Raw genomic sequence first — 17,805 nt, forward strand, 5'->3', positions numbered from 1 at the left:
CTTAAAGTGCCTTTGTAATAAAATATTTACAGCAAGCTGAATTAATCTTAAGTGGCAACAGTGAGATAAATCAGACAAGGGACAGTGTCCCAAATGGTGGTAACATTTCACCTACTGCTATTGGATGGCTTCTTGAATTACCCTTCCTCCTCTGCTTGAATATGTCCCTTTTTATGAGTATAGAGATTATACAATGGTCAACAATCCTTCAGATCATCACTTCTAACTTTAAAATATTATTATATAGTCCAGTCCTGTTGGGTCATCGTTTCAGAGGTATTTCAGAGGCTCTAGGTTGACTCAGCCTTCCATCCTTCGGAGGTGGGTAAAGTGAGGACCCAGATTGTTGGGGGCAACATGTTGATTCTGTAAACCACTTAGAGAAGGCTGTAAAAGCACTATGAAGCGGTATACAAGTCTAAGCGCTATTGCTATTTCCCTACCAGGTTTCTCAATGCCTCCAACAATGATAAGCGTTTCTAATGTACTGCCTTCACTGGAAAAGTTGAGATATATTCAGAGATGTATCAAAAATAGCTTATCCTGAGTATACCACAGTCAAATATCACCACAGGAAATGTTTTATGACATTCTGTATTGTGCCATAAACCACTTTATGATAAAGTTTATGTCATAAAATGTTTTATAAAATTTGCCAAATTTCAATTCCACAGGAGTCATGGCCCCAGATTTTGAACACATTCTGTAAGTTAGCCGATTAGAGTTTCAAAACATTTTGCTCTATGGCGCACTGATTCACCCAGTTGAAGGTTTCAGGATTAAGAGTTCTGGTGGTGCATAGATTCACATATCCTCTTCTTTTTGTATATATACTCACTCCAGTGGTGGGTCACGACCAGTACGCCCTGGTATGGGTGTACTGGCAACTGCGGGAGCACCAGGTACCGTTCCGGTATGGTGCTCTGGAGGGTCCACTGCCCACCTTTGCTCCTTACTGGTATTTGAAGTTTTCAGGGCTTCTGCACTTGTGCATGGAGCGTATGACACCTGCACAACGCTCTGCCGAGCAGCTGGAGCGTCACGGAGGCGTTGCGGGCGGTAAGTATGCATGCACATGCTGCATGTGTGTGCGTGTGCTGCACGTGTTCATGTGGTGGACGCCTGGTCCCATTGCACCGTACCGGTTTGCAAATATAACGGTGATAAAAATTCATTTTCTGACTAACGCACCCATTTACAAGCAGTTTTTGAATACCTGATGTGAAAGTAATGTGGGCAGAGTTATCTGAGAAAACTTTATCTGAATGAGATGGCAACAACCAGGGATCTTTGCGGCAACTCTCTCTCTCTTTTAGTCATGTGTTCACTTACTGACAATTTTGCTTAACAACCAGATCACTGGAATGGAACCGGGTTAAAAAACAATGAGTGGGTGTATTGTACTCACCATCAGAAAAAAAAAGAACAGATGGCTTTTCATAGTAATCAATATAGGCTAGTTCAGGTTTCAAACCTGTATAGCACTGTGACAACTTCAATATATAGACATTATTCGATTCTTCTTTTGCCTTTCTCTCTGCCTGCCTGTCCTACTTGGAAAAATGATGGACTACAAATGCCACAGACTGGAGAAGAGGAAAGGGATAAAAGTTCCTATCTTTCATAAGAACTTTTTTTAAATAAAAAGAATGGAAAGCCAACAATTTTTATGTTTGGAGAAAAAGATTAAAATGAAAGTCAACAGCAAACGTCAATTTCAAGTAAATGGAAAATCACTCCTCAGGAAGAAGGCAACAACAACAGTAATTTTTGGCCAAGAGTATAAAAGAGTGAGGGACGCGATGGCTCAATGGCTAAGATGCTGAGCTTGTCGATCAGAAAGGTCAGCAGTTCGAATCCCTAGCGCTGTGTAACGGACTGAGCTCCGGTTACTTGTCCCAGCTTCTGCCAACCTATCAGTTCAAAAGCATGTAAAAATGCAAGTAGAAAAATAGGAACCAACTTGGTGGGAAGATAACAGCGTTCCATGCGCCTTCAGTGTTTAGTCATGCCGGCCACATGACCACAGAGATATCTTCAGACCGCGTTGGCTCTTTGGCTTTGAAACAGAGATGAGCACCACCCCCTAGAGTCGGGGACGACTAGCACATATGTGCGAGGGGAACCTTTACCTTTTATAAAAAGAGTATGTTCTAACTTTGAAACTGATACAAAATCAGGCCTATAAATATGTTTTGCTGCTAAAGAATAAAATAGTTTTATTTATATTAATTTAAAACACTTTGTAGGCTGACCCACCTAAATGTCCAGTTGCTGTCATCTGAAACACGTTCCATCAGATCAAATTTTGCTCCAGGAGCACTGCAGATAGGGCGGTTCCAATTATCTCTTATTCTCACATAGAAGTTCCTTGTAAAAAAGTGCTCAAAATCTTGATAAAGTGGGACAAAATCCTAAAAAAAAATTAAGAAAGAAAAAACCCCTGCTATGTTACATTTTTAGTATTTGCTTACTTTTTATTAAAATTAAGTAACTATTAAAATTAGATAACTGTTATGTGTTGCAGGTCCTTTATAGCCAACCTTACTTCAATTCTTATATTTTCATCATTTGCAAAAATTAATATAATACAAGGCTACATAAACACGTAGGGCATGATTTGATTGTCTTTCAATCCCTATACTGTCATAATTAAATATGAAAATCCTGAGTTCAAACTCCCACTTAGTTATAAAACTGAGCAATCTCAGGCTCTGTTTAACTTAATTCATTTAACTTAAATAGGTCTTGTCATTCTACATAATGCCTAGATATTATATACAATGCCTAGAGAACATACACAGCACATTAAAATAACACAGCTATTTCATCCTTTGCCATATATATATATATATATATATATATATATATATATATATATATATATATATATATATATATATATATATATATATATATATATATATATATATATATATATATATATATATATATATATATATATATATATATATATATATTACATATTCTATAATTTTCCTATGCATTCTACACAATGCCAGTTTTCACATGTTGCCGGTAACATATACACAGTATGTACAGTATGTCCAGCAAATGAGGAAAGGCTGAAAAGCACTTTACAACTTTACAAAATGTTCACCTTTGTCAAACTTCTACCCCGTTTGTTAAGAAATAGTGAAAGAAGAAATCCTTTATATCACTGGAATAACTATTTTTCCCACAGAAAGGTGATTTGAAGACTGGGAGCCTAATTAATATATGTGCATTTCCGTTTGCACATAAGATACTCTTATTTTCCCTCAATTATCATGTACAAATACAATATCCATTCCTGAACTCCAAATGTCAGATTGAATATTTCTTTATTACTGTACTTCGCCATCTGTCTGTTTATGGTGCCAGAAAAGCAAGTCATTTTTAGGGAAGGTACATTTCCTATAAGAAACAAAAACCATATAAATATATACCATGTATTTTTTGTGTTCATTGTTAAGGAGACCTGGGACCAGAAGGAATAGACTGAGACGCAATCTCAGCAAAATAGTGTGGCTTTGGTTTCAAAAGTCTGACCATTTTAGAGAGAGTCCATTATAAACTTTGAGCATTGTTGCTGATTCACAATTTAGGAATTTTCTTGGATCTATAGCTCCTGCTTCAGGAGCAAGGAACATTGCAGAGATATATTGCACGTCTTCAATCTGTAAACAAATTGCAACCTTTCCTGAAATATCATTACTCATTGTTGTTCATGCCTCAATTAATTGGATTACTGCATGGTGCTGCCTGAAGAGCATTCAGAAGCCACAAAGAGTCCAGAATGTAATGTCTGAGGTAGTGACACATACATCTTGAGGCATTCATATAATCCCTGGGGTCTATGACAATTCATCATGGACAACTTGCCACTGCCAATTCACTGCAGGACAACTTGCCACGGCCATCTCACCAAAGGAGAACTCGCTGTGGGACAAGAGTTACACTAATATCAAAGAAATGGTTGAATGGAATCATTATAGAAAGGATGCAAAAGGAGGGGTAATTGAATGTGAATGGCAAAAATTAAAATAATTTTTATTTATTTTAAATAATGAAATAGAATTGTTAAATTGTCCCGAAATGAGTTGACCGTGGCAAGTTGTCTGTGGTGAGTTGTCTGTGGTGAGTTGGCCGTGGCGAGTTGGCCACAGTGAGTTAACTGTGGGAAGTTGTCCCATTCCCTATTCTCTGTATTATTGATTGCAGTTGGCTTCTGAGTGCAATTCAAGGTGTGAGTTATCTTGCTATGCATCTTCAGAAGTAGCAAATGTCACCTCCATTCTTTTCTGGCTTTTTAGGAAACAGGCAAAAACAGTTAGGGAGATAGGATTGTTGCAATTGCCTGTTGGATTGTGAGATCACATCCATATTATTACCGCTAATACTTTATCTTGCTTTTCCTGTTTCCCTAGAAGCATGATGTAGTTTTTAAACCAATTGTATGGTCATAATACAAACTACCTAATGGGGAGCTATATGCCACTCAGTATTGGTAGACTGGAATGGCCTGTGAGTTCTGTAAGTAAAAGAAAAAATATGTTGTTGGTCAAGACTTGTGATTTTGGAGGTAAGGCGAGAAAGAAGAAAACACTTGTGCAACAAAAATGTATCTTTGCTTACTCAAATTCATTACTGGATTGAATGATATTTTCACAATGAAATGATGAGCTGTCTTTCTTGTAAACATAATATGGGAAATGTTAATTCTCTTCTAATAGAAATTAATCTGGACATGTAACTCAATCATTAGCAAACTAACAATCTACGAATATCCATGCATGTTTGCTCAATAGTGGATGATGTTTGAACAGAACCTAATGAGGCAATCAGTTATATTTTGTGAGGCTTACTTGAGATATATTTAAACTTGTGGATTCTGAGGATCAGGAAAGGATTCCCTGTAGTATGAAATCTGCCACCTTCAAACTGGGCATATGTCCTACTGGCAGATTGAGTGGTGTGGAGTTGGATTGCAGAGAAGCTCTTTGTTCATTATAATTCTCAGTTGAGATGTAGAAGCAAATAATTTGCTCCCTTTCCAGCTAACCACATAAACCTGTCTGTTTATGACTCTGTGGTCCTTGTTCAGGGTAGAGTCGAGGCAACTGAATGGGACTGAGCATTTACTGGCCAGATGCTCTTCCTGATACCTATGCGGAGTTTTTCTTTGCACCCTAGGAGAGAAATTATCTTCTACTGCTACCTAGGATTGAACTCTCAACCTTCCAAGTGGGAGAAGAGTGTCATCTCCTCTAGGCTACCATGCTGCTCCCTCACAGCCACATAGAAGTAAGTAAATAAATAAGACAGGGGAATGTATGTGTTTTAAAGGAATTGGCACAGCTTGTCTTTGTCCACAACACTCCAAAACTGTAATGAGAAAATAATCATATTTTGTTAATCTATAACTTAGTAGCTACATTACCTAAGAGAATCATGAAAACCTGGCAAATTTGTGCCTTCCTATTAATTGCACTTAAGAGCTATTCAGATCCGCTTTCAGAAGGTTTTGTACTTACAACTGTTGTCTTACTAAACACTGACATACAGGTTTGGGCTGGTGAATGTTAACCCTAAACTTCTAACAGGTATGTGCTTTTTGTTTTTAGAACTTGGGACAAGAAATCTTAGAACTGCCGCAACCACTGTCAGGAAATACTCCATATTCACATATTTTGCTATCCATTTTGTCCAAGCCATCCACAGGAGAAGCAATTCAGTCTTTTGTCTTTTTCATTCTGTTCTACTTCTTGAGAAATAACTTGGAATTATTCATACAGGTTCAAATCTTACGTACCATTTGCTCTTCCCGTTCGGTAGTGCCAATCTTTGTTTGTATTCCACAGTCTCTTAGGAAATCTCGCAAGTAGCCAAATAATGTTGCAAATACAAAACCAAGAACTGTAAGCACAGAAACATACATGGGTGGTTGTTCAAAGGATTCATTAAATGGTCGTTTATAGATAGTTCCATTTGCTACGCCATTTTCCTAAAAAAAACAAAAACAAAGTTATACGGTAGTAATAAACATTCATCCACTTAAAAGTGTAGTGATTTTAGTGCTACCATCTGTGCAATTATTTTAAAAAAATGTTTCACACAAAAGAAGATACCTAATTAATCGTGAACAGAGTTTCTAGTTATTTTCTATTTCTTTGCTAATAACAGATATGAAAAATAGCCCAACAGATTTGATAATTGATTCATTCCAAGAGTAAAAAGTAAATGAAAACCAATTAATGGAGAGCCTTGATATAAATGTAAGGAAGAGAAAATGAACTAATTTTTTTTTTAATTGGGTACAGCACATTTCTGCAGCTCAGGATTTAAGATTCTAATCCTGAAGTATGCTTTCTAACTAAACCCTAATTATTATAGCAAGTTGCTAAACCGTGGAATTATGTTAGGGAAATTTCTATTCTTGCATAAGAAAGGTAACACCCCCCTCCCCAAATTCAAATGATATATAGCAAAGAAAATCTGATTACTCAAAGGCCTTCATTCATAACAAGAACTGCTCCTGCTTTAAAGATACTGAAGAAAGTGTGTGTGAATATATAGAACCTCTAATCTTTCAATATGCCACTGTTTTTTTTCCTAATGACAATAAATTTAAATGTGTTTCTCTACTACTGAAATTTTCATATCTGAACAAATCTATAGGTATTACATAATATATAATATAATGTTCATGGACAACTGACATATTTTAAGATCTATATATCTTGTTATAAAGCATTATGAGAAAGCCTTGATTGATCAAAATTCTGACAGATTATGAAGCTCAATATTAATGAGTCCAACTAATGATACATGTGAGATTGTAGAAATAACAGGAGTCAGTATAACCTTTGTGCAAAGATCAATGACACAATGGAAAACACAGTTGCTGGTCAATGGTGATAGTGTCAGAAAAGCTAATATAAAGAGAAAAATCTTTCAGTGAAACTCATTATCACTATTAATGTTTGTCGCTGCACCAATTCCTTTGTCAACAATATGAATAATTCAGACCATGTCTATAAAATATCAAAAACATCCCATTTCCTTTACATGGATGATCTGAAGCTGCATAGAAAAACACCATCTCAAATAGAATTGCTGCTCAACATTATCCATACATGCAGCCAAGATATTGCAATGGAGTTTGGACTAGACAAACATGTCACTCACAGGGGAAAAATGTCACCCATAGGGGAAAATAGTGAAAATTGAAGGAATGAAGATGCCGTATGGAAATAACATCAGGAATCTGGATGAAGATGATTACTAAAAATACCTGGGTATCCTTCAAGCTTGCAACATCAAGCATAATGAAGTCAAGAAAAAGGACAGCAACGAATACATCAAGAGAGTGAAGAAGATCTTAAAATCCACACTCAGTGGAGGAAATACCATCAAGACAATGAACACTTGGGCAATTCCAGTCATTAGATACATAGCTGGAATAGTAATCCAGATTTGAAGAGAACTAAAACTCTGAACAGGAAGACCAGAAATATAACATCGATGAATCATGCCTTTCATTCAAGCAGCAATGTTGACAGACTCTACTTACCAAGGAGAATAGATGAGTATGGAATATTGCAAGTATGGCAGACAGTTGAATAATTAAAAAGATCATTGGAATAATATCAGAAGGACAATGAAGAAGATGCATTGAAGCTGGTATACCATGAAGGCTTACTAAGGTCTAACCTAGAGAGGCCAAATTGGCTTACAAAAAAGACTAAATGAAGAACAGAAAAGAAATGAGGCAAGGCAACATAAGAAATAAAAAATAGCTAAGAAATGTTTATAATTCTATCTTAACTCAAATATCTATTAAGAAAACATAGAACCTGTAAACTGGGCAGTCCACATCTACAAAAGTCTAGCACAGGAGACCCTTGGAATTAACCACACCAGTGGTGGGTTCTTAACCGGTTAACTATTCGCTGAGAGGGCATTTTGCACGTGCATTGTTGTCAGCCAGCTAAACCATTAATAGCAATAGCACTTAGACTTATATACTGCTTCACAGTGCTTTACAGCCCTCTCTAAGCAATTTACAGAGTCAGCCTATTGCCCCCAACAATCTGGGTCCTCATTTTACCCACCTCGGAAGGATGGAAGGCTAAGTCAACCTTGAGCCTGATGAGATTCGATCTGCCAAACTGCAGGCAGCCAGCAGTCAGAAGAAGTAACCTGCAGTACTGCATTCTAACCACTGCACCACAGTGGCTCTCTGAGATATTGCTTTTAAACAATATAAGCACAACAGTGGTGGGTTCCTACTGGTTTGGACCGGTTTGTCACTGCGTTAATTGTTTGCTAGCAGAGCTGAAGACTTACTGCCAGGTCATAGGCCTTTATCAGCAAGTGATGTATTGCGCCTGATCATCACACATTCCAGAGACTTCTTTCCTTTTGATCTTCTGTTCGTCTTCCAAGAAGGTGGACAACATTTGTTCTTGCCAAAATGTAACAATTAGATAGATTTGTTTTATTTCTATTTTCTTATTTTTGTATTAAAGCTTGTTTTTAATTAGAACATATTCTCGGGTTTTTATTTTTGTTTTTCTTGAAGATATGCTGTTTGGAAAAGTCGTCGATTCTAGACCTCATTAGCTCAGGGTGAAATTTTCCCCTGACACGGTTCTCCCGAACTGGTAGTGCTGCCTTTAAACAGAGAGCGAACCGGTTCTCTGTTCCCTTGAAAGTGGGATTGCCCACCTGCCCCTGGGTTATACTTACCTTTATTTCAGCTCTTCTGAAGCCCAGCTAATCCGGGACAGCAGCTTGAATTGCTGCTCCTCAGCTGTTTTCCTTTTTTCCCTCAGTATTTTTCGTTCAATTGAGCACACGCACGCACTCACCGAACGGTAGTAATGCTGGTAGGAACCCACCACGGAAGCACAAGCATTGTTTTTAAAAAGTACTCAAAAAAATAAAATAAAGCTCCTATCCCCCAAAATGTCTAGAAGCCTGAAGCACAAATGGTGAACTCATTTAAATCTAAATGGTGGATAAATCAGTAGTAATGATCAAAATAGTGCACTGTGATACATGTTGAAATCAAATCAAATCAAATTATTTGATGTCCTTAATTATAAGGATTACTAAGCTGATTCGATATTTGATATCTGTGTAGATATCAAAGCTCCTGGAGAATTTTTCACAGGAAAAATGTGGAAGATATATGGAAGCTCAATTGCTTGGAGCATCATATGTCAAGTAAGTCTCAAAGATAATATACAAAGAAACAAAAAGCCTTTTTATGAGGAGGATTGCTTAACAGATTGCTTGAAAGTTCATTTGAAAAGAAGAAAAGGCAAATCATCATCATCTCTGTAACTTTATCAAAAAATAGTACAAAACAAAACAAACATTTCAGCAATCATGTAATTACAAATCACTATAAAGCATGCTCAGAACATACAGCCACAATAATTTGGAACAGTCATAAACTTGGAATTGTCAGCTGCATAAGAATATGGTAGAATAATTAGACTCTAAACTAATAAAACATAAAAGTATTTAAATTCTTTTTAAAGGCCATCATATCTCATAGAAAGGGAGGGAGAGAGGAAGGAAGGAAGAAGGTAGAATCATGAGGCCAATTTCCTAAGGTCTTGGAACCTGATAATGAAATTAATATTCATGACTGTGATGTAGAATAGATTCATGGCAGATGAAATATGTTTATTTCATATTTAGTTCAGCAATGATTGCATGTGATGATTTAAGGATTTCTGAAGCTGATAAATGATACTGAAATTTTAATATTCTTTCAGTCTTCCACATGCAATAAGAATGTGAATAGGTGGCTTTCAGGCCTCCCAATTAAGTTTGTGGGTTGATCAGGCACCGCACTTCAAACACTTATTCGCCACAACACTCCTTTAGAACACTTTGGGTAACGTAAAAATAACAATATAATTCCTAATTACTACCATAAAAAAGCTAAAAAGCCACATGATGTAACAAGTTTTATGAGATGTTTTACAAGAGTTGGTTTCGTTAAAAACATGACCTCTGGTAGCATTTTGCACATAATAATCCAAGTAAGATGAGAAGACAATAATTTACTGATTAGTTTCATGGAATGATAAAGTTATAACTCTTTTAGATGTTAGCTCTTAAGTAAATAACCAAATGGACTGTAATTCCATAATTATTTTGTACCTCTGTTTAGAAGCAAGTTTTCTAGAAAACTTCCATCTCCGTACGCATGCATGGAAGCCCCGAACAGCTCAAATACCGGTAAGGAGCGCAGGTGGGTGGGCCCTCCAGAGCACCATACCGGAATGGTACCTGGTGCTCCCAGCAGGCACCGGCACGCCCATACCGGGGCATACCGGTCATAACCCACCACTGTTATGTGGGTTAACAGGTAGTAAAAAAATTGCCAATCCATCACTAGTTGACACCTAAGGATTATAATATCGATGAATTTATTTTTTTCGTTTTTAAAATTTTAATTTATTTTATTTAATTGTCTATTGTTTTTTATTTAATTCTTTTTTTTAATGACTGTTCACTACCTAGAGCCGTGATGGTGAACCTATGGCACGCGTGCCGGAAGTGCCTGGGGAGCATTTCCAATGCCCATCATCCAGGGATGATGGGCATGGGAGCAGGGGGACGAGAGGCCCCTCTCAATGGTTCCCTGTCAGAAAAATGCTTTGGGGCAAAGTACCAGGATCATAGAGAGGCTGGGAAATAGGAGCACAAGGGAGGGGAAAGGGTGAGGGCAGGGATGATGGGCATGGGAGTAGGGGGAAGAAAGGCCCCTCTCAATGGCTCTCTGTCAGAAAAACGCTTCAGGGCAAAGTGCCAGGATTGTAAACAGGGTGGGAAAGAGGAGCACATGGGAGGGGGAAGGGAGAAGGCAGGGATGATGGGCATGGGAGGGGGAAGGCAGGGGTGATGGGCATGGGAGTCGGGGGAAGAAAGGCCCCTCTTAATGGTTCCCTGTCAGAAAAACGCTTCAAAGTCTATAAATACTGGAGCAATGCCAGATCATCAGCTAGTAAGTGGATAAAGGGCAGCAAAGAAAACTGTCCCTGAGGCCACAAGCTAGGACTTATGCCATGAGCTGAATACAAAGGAAGGCAAGAAAATCATCTATTGACTCGCAAAAAAATGTGTGTCAAGGCAATAAAATACATGGAACACTTCATATGTGTTAATGATGAGAACTGAAACTTAAAATTCTGAAATGCTAACAGCAGCACTCTGATGAAATCTTTAATATCAAATTTCCACACCCACCAATTCCTGATGACTTGGCTAATGCTGGCCCAACCCTGTACATTTCACATGAAGAGATCATCAAAGCTGTCAGGAGTATGAAGAATTTGAAAGTACATGACCAAGACAATCCACCAGTAGACACCAGGAAATTGAAAATTTTTTGCAGCATAGCAGTTGATTGGCTGACAAATTTCAATGCTATTGTGGTCCGCAACCGTATGTTTGCTTCATTGGGGCATGAATATTAGACTTTTCTCTTCAAGAATAAAGGCAACAATTTCAAATTGTTGAAATTTGGACAGAAAGGGAGAAAGCAGAGAAGTGACAAACCCACTCAAATACTAACTCTACAATCTTTTCCGACTTGAAAAGATTGTATTTTTAAAAGAGTCTAGGAGCGTGAAGATTTATTTCGGCCAAGTGTCCTTTAACTAACATATCGTAAGCAATCCCAATTAATGAGAGATGGAATGCAACAAGTGAGAAAGATCAAGAAAAAAGCACTATCTCCTCATTGACAATTGATGACCTAATCTTGCCTGGGTGGGAAATTCTAATTAACCAACCGCCGTAAATCAGAACTTGGAAAAGCAGGAGGCGAAGAAGAAACATACCCAAGTTTTGGCTGTATGCAAGCTTGTTCCAATTAGTATATTTTGAGCAGCTATTACCAACGAGAGGTGAGGAGTGGCAAGGAAAGGAAATAATAACAGAATCAAGAACTGGGAAATATGAAGGGTTTTTTCTTCCTTTTTTTCTACAAAAGATTAAGATAGCTCCAGCTTCTCTTCTGGTTTCACAGTAGTTGAATTAACTAAATTTAAGGTGGACCAGAACCATGAAATAAGACTTGTATAACTAACTGCAATTTTGGAACTGGACATTAAGGAAGAACAAAAGACCAAGATGGCTCCTGTCGCTCTTCCCCACAGCAGCTGAAGTAGATGAATTTAAGGTGGATCCGAACTCTGAAATAAGAACTGTATAACTAACTGTAACTTTGGAACTGGACATGGAAAGCTGGGAATTTGAAGAACTATGTGAAATTATAAAAAATATGCATAAATCATTAAAATCAAGCCTAAATAGAATTCTGAACCCAGAGAAGCAGGTATTTAAAGAAGAAGGCAAAGACGAAGGGAGGCAAGATAATGAAGGGGTAGAAACAGGGAAATAAAAAGCAGACAAAAAACTCCATTGGACTTGGCAATGATATAGGGAAAGATGTAAAAGGGGGATGTGTCCCAACAAAAGGGAATAAAAAGCAGACAAAAGATGTTTTGGAGGTTGTCGGTGGCATAAGGAAAATTGAAGTAGGAGTCGATGCCCCAACAAAGAGAAATATAAAAGATGTTTTTGATGGTGGCTTGGGGAAAATTGACAAGGGTGGACGTGTCAAAACAAAGAAAGGGAGACGGCAGGAACAGAGAAGTGGGACAAAAAACTTACTAGGAAAAAATCAGACAACTAGAAATTGTTATATGGGAAAATATAAAGCTAAGATAAGGGGTTTATTCCTAAATATGACAATAAAATGGAGTTGCTAACTGGTTGAATATGATAATGGAAAGATAATTAAATAAAGGTTAAAATATATGGAATATGGACAAACATGAAACTGATATGGGGAGATCGCAAAGCAGAGGTTTGTGATTCACTTTTATACATGATAATTAAACTGAGTTGCTAATTTATTGAATATGACAATAGAAGAACAATTAAGTATGGGTTAAATATATGAAACATGGACATATATAGAACTTTTAAGATGATGAACAAAGTGAGATGTTTACCACTCGTTATTCTATATAGTAGATTAAGGGAATTGTAATGAACATTGAACAGTAAGGATTGCCGTTTATAGACAATTAAGGGTAATCTATTCCAAGATATGAAAAAATGGAGAGGGAACAGGAAATATATTTACAATGGGAAACTATTGAGGTTAAAGACAGAATCACAAATTGGGGGCATGTAAGGATGTATAATCATATAAATATAATGAGAAGAGCTTGGAATTATAACCAGGTCGACGTCACGGCCAAAATTAGACTGGGGATGGTGGTTTAAAAGGACAATGACTATATATGTATACTTTTTTGTTCTATTTTTTTTAAAGGAGGAAGATATATGTTAAAATTAAATATGCATATTGAAAAGGAATTATAAATACCATCAACATAAAATGGAGATTGCTCAGAAATTGAAATACACCAAGTAAATGAGATGAAGAGTGTAGAGGAGAGAGGTAAGGGAAGGAGAGGGATAGGAGAGAGGGCAGGGGAGTGGGGTAGAAGGAGAGAAAGGAGGAGTGGAAAGGGGAGAGAGGAAAAGAAGAAAGGAAGGGGAAGTAGAGAAGAGAAGGATGACAGAGGGAAGAAAGGAGGTAGGGAGGGGGAGGAGAAAGGGAGAAGAATGATGGATAAAGTAGAAATATGGTGTTTGGAGAGCAGAAGTGCTAATAATTGTTTTTGGGAGTTGATGGTAAGATGAATTGATGTAAACATTTAATAATACAATACGATGTTGACTATGTAATAGTATATATATGTGATTATGTGTTATGAAAATGAAAAAAGTAAAAAACTTTATATATACAAAAAAGAATAAAGGCAGCCTGCAGACTGCTCTAACTATTCACCAATCCACACATAATGTCCTATCACACACAATGAAAAATTTTAAGTGGATCCTTACAGTACCTCTATGACATGGAATGACTGTCATAGCCAAATTGGTTGCAGCACAATATCAAGAAGACTGAGTATCTGGAGACCAGCTTAAGTACCTCCATCATTCAGATCAGTGGTGAAGATCAGGTAAAGACAAACTCCTTCCATTACTTAGGATCTGTCTGCAAAGTAATGTCTGTATTACTGGGGAAGTGCACATGGGGGTAAATGCAATATAGCCATGGTGGACTGAGATTACTGGAGCATTCTGTCTGTTCCCGAACTTCTGGTTTGTGCGTTGGGCCGTTTTTTGCCCTCCGTAGGCTTCAGGAGGCTTCCCTGAACTTTCTGAAGTCCATTCCTGAACTTCTGGATTGCGTGTTGTGCCATTTTTCACCCTCTAGAACAGGGGTCAGCAATCTTAAACGCTCAAAGAGCCATTTGGACCCATTTCCCACAGAAAAAACAACAACACCTGGATCCACAAATCCCTTTTGACATCTAAAATGAAGATAACACTGTACTGTTTGCCAATTTCTCCCCACATATTAAGCATACTGGTAAACCAGTCTTCTCAGCAGGGAAAGCAAATGAATCTGCCCACGTAACATTAAACGTTCTGCTTTCTTTTCTTTTCTTTTCTTTTCTTTTCTTTTCTTTTCTTGGATTTATCCATGGTTGACCTACCGGGGGGGGGGGAGGTGTCGAAAAGCTCAATAAATTGCGTGCCAGTGGGTGTCACACATTGGTGGTTATGAAGCATATTTTGAGAGACAGGGAGCTGCAGCAGAGGGAGGAAAGAGCCACATTCAGCTCCAGAGCCGCAGACTGATGACCCCTGCTATAGAGGCTTCACGAGGCTTCCCTGAAGCCTTCAGAGTGCTAAAAACAGCCCAAGGCACATACTGAAAATTGGAAAACAGGCCATTTCTGGCCTCCGGAAGGCCTCCGGGTGGCATTTTTGCCCTCCCCAGGCTCCTAGAAAGCCTCTGGAACCTGAGCGAGGCAAAAAACTGGTTCACTGTGCCATCATGCGCCAAAAGCAAGGGGAGGGGGATCGCATGCAGAGGGGGATCATGCACATGCGAGGGGGGAGGATGCATAGAATTATGGGTGTGGGCACGCGCGGGCACAACCCCCCCCGTGTTCCCCCTACTTTTGGCACGCGATGGAAAAAGGTTAGCCATCAGTGGTATAGAATGATTTGCCCAGTAGCACTATGTGGTGCTGATTGCTGTCCAACTACCAAAAGTGCTGAACACTCTCTACATGCCATGGAGATGCATATGTCCCATTGCTCATTAGGTCTTTTACTTTTTCACCACATAGCAACAATACATATTGCAGCGGAGGGGAAAATGGGGGAGAAATGCACTGGCATTGCCTACTACTGTAATACTGATGGCAAATGTCTATGCAGAAGACTAAAGCAAAGGTGGCAGGACACTCTTGATATGGATATGACAATCACTAATTGAATTCAATTGCTATGTCTGATCACATGAAATGGCATTCAGTTGAGTTGAACACTGAATGCTGCATCTGCAGGAAAATGCTAGATGAAGTAGCTTTTGTAACCTTTTTGAACTTTTTGAAGCTGCGGCGAGTCTTTAGAAAGCGCAGCAAGGCTCTCGTGGCCGCGTTGAATCAGTTAAAGTGCAGCTAGGATTTTGAAGCCACGGCGAGCTGTTAAGCCGCGGCAAGGCTTTGAAGCCACGGGCTTGCAAGGCACTACATTGTTCCAGCCGATCACACTGAATCAAATTCGCCACCCGCAGGAGCCTCTAAATACGCTCGACTGCAATATAGGAGCCTGCCATCCCTGCACGCCCAGGGACTGGGCAATCCCCCCCCCCAGGCCCAGAGGTAGGAGACCAGGGCACTCCTACCTCCTTATGAGGCTGACAGATCAGTCTCTATGGCCCGCAGTCAAAAATTTAGAAGTTTAGAATATCCAATCAATCAAATTAGGAATATATATATAATTAGATAAAGTACCTCACTGGAGCCAAAGCTAGTGCTTGGACCAAAGACTGAGAGGAAACTGGGAGCTGAAAGGGAAGGAAGGATACTTTAAGAAAATTCCCTCAGTCTCTGGACCAATTAGGCTGTGACTAAACCCAGCTGTAGCCCCTCCCACCGTATCTACAGGAAAACAACGAGCATTCAGTTCAGAGATTCAAATCCTTTTTATATTGTTAAGATAAATCAATATCATATAGTTTATTTTTATGATTAATTTGTCAACTATATATTTAGCACTAATTGTTTAACCTTGATAACTCCTTTGCCAACTATTTGTCTACATATTTTAGCATCACTTTTTCCCTCTGTTTTCTCCTCTTTTTGTTTGTTGTCTCTCTTTCTTAGTTTTTTAAAAAATGATTAATTAATAAAATATTAAACTAAACAAGAAACTACAGCTGGCCCAGAATACAGCAACTCAAGTATATACCTAAGCAACACCTGTCCTTGGAGAATTGCTCTAGTTACAAGTTGGCTTCCAGGTGCAACTCAATTAATTGCTGTTACCTTTAAAGTCCCTTATGATTTAAGGCCAGGATATCTGAGTGGCCATTTTCTCCTAAGGCAGGGATGTCAAACTCATGTCATCACAGCACGTCAAGTGATATATCAGGACTTTCCCCTCCTTCGCTAAACAGGGTGTGGGTGTGGCCAGCAGGCCAAGAACTTGACAGCTGTCCTAAGGGCACCTGTCCACAGGGTAGGATTAGTAGGTTGAGTCAGAACTGCCATCAATAGAAGCTGTAGAGCACCTTTCAATTGCTGCCCCTCTCCTCTGGAATTTTGAAGGGGCTGAATTTTCCATAAAACATATACTGGGGCCCACAGAAGCATTACCAAAGGTTTTGTGCCTATTTTTCTTTGCATCAACTCAATGTTCAACCAAAAGAAAAGAGAAAAAACCTTCAATGAAAATGGCATAGTAGAATGCAGAGGTAATCCTGACAAAAATATGGAAAAGCCATTAAGAGAAAATAAAAGGCACCTTGATTTTGGGAAGAAGGAAGGTGTGTGAGAGAAATCCCAAGTAACCCCATCTATTGGTATAAGAAGGGCAAAGTAGAACACCAGCAGTCTTTTAAAATTATGTTATTATACCTTACAACAATAATAGTATTCCTGTAATCCTTGGGATGTCTATTTCCTGATCTGGCCTTTCTCAAAAGGCTGACAAACATCATGGAATACTGAGAGGTAAATGGCTTAATTAATTCCAAAGTCATAAATTTACTGCTGTTCAGCTGAGTTCACAATTGCAATAATAACAAGGGTTGTTGTGACTAACTAATTCTTTCTCAAGGACAATGAAATGAATCTGCACCCTTTACATCTCAAACGGTATTCCAAGGAACAGTATGGAAGATAATAGCAATTCTCCCAAATGACCCCATAATATTAGGGACTCCGCAGGGAGTCTTTATGACTGATTGTTTAAAATACATAGTCAAGAGAATTCATCATCAAATTAAAAATGAATAATATACTAGATGTTTGCTAAATTTGCAGGTAGTATTCTCTGCTCCAGCATGATGAAGATAAGCAATTATAACAGAAGCACATGACATCATTTTGACAGGATGTCCTGGAGAATTTATATTAGTCCTCTCAATGAACATTCAGAACATACTTATATACATGGAATAGTTTTATGACCACTCAGGCATGTTAGCTTCTTATTCTGAGTGTCTCTTCCCAATCTTACTGTGACAGTGTTCCTCAATTTTATATTACTCAGTCTAATTCTTATCATATTTAGAAAAGAGTTACTGTTTACTCCTGACTATGGAGTGAAGACTGCAGACTGAAAGACAAATACATTTATCTTTCTATGTTTATTTTTTTATTTAGAAAA

General features: G+C 38.3%; 1 protein-coding gene across 1 annotated transcript in view; it reads right to left on the reverse strand.

Moving 5' to 3' along the window:
• Positions 1 to 17,805, reverse strand: part of SPTLC3 (serine palmitoyltransferase long chain base subunit 3) — a 100,151-nt gene that overhangs the window by 50,458 nt on the left and 31,888 nt on the right. Inside the window, exons 2-3 of the mRNA XM_081943684.1 lie at positions 5,816 to 6,007; positions 2,260 to 2,414 (exon numbers count right to left, since the gene is read on the reverse strand). Of these exons, the coding sequence (XP_081799810.1) occupies positions 2,260 to 2,414; positions 5,816 to 6,007 (347 nt within the window). The remainder of the gene's footprint in view (positions 1 to 2,259; positions 2,415 to 5,815; positions 6,008 to 17,805) is intronic.

The sequence above is a fragment of the Natrix helvetica genome (genome assembly GCF_964273705.1).
Source record: "Natrix helvetica genome assembly, chromosome: 2".
Lineage (NCBI taxonomy): Eukaryota > Metazoa > Chordata > Lepidosauria > Squamata > Natricidae > Natrix > Natrix helvetica.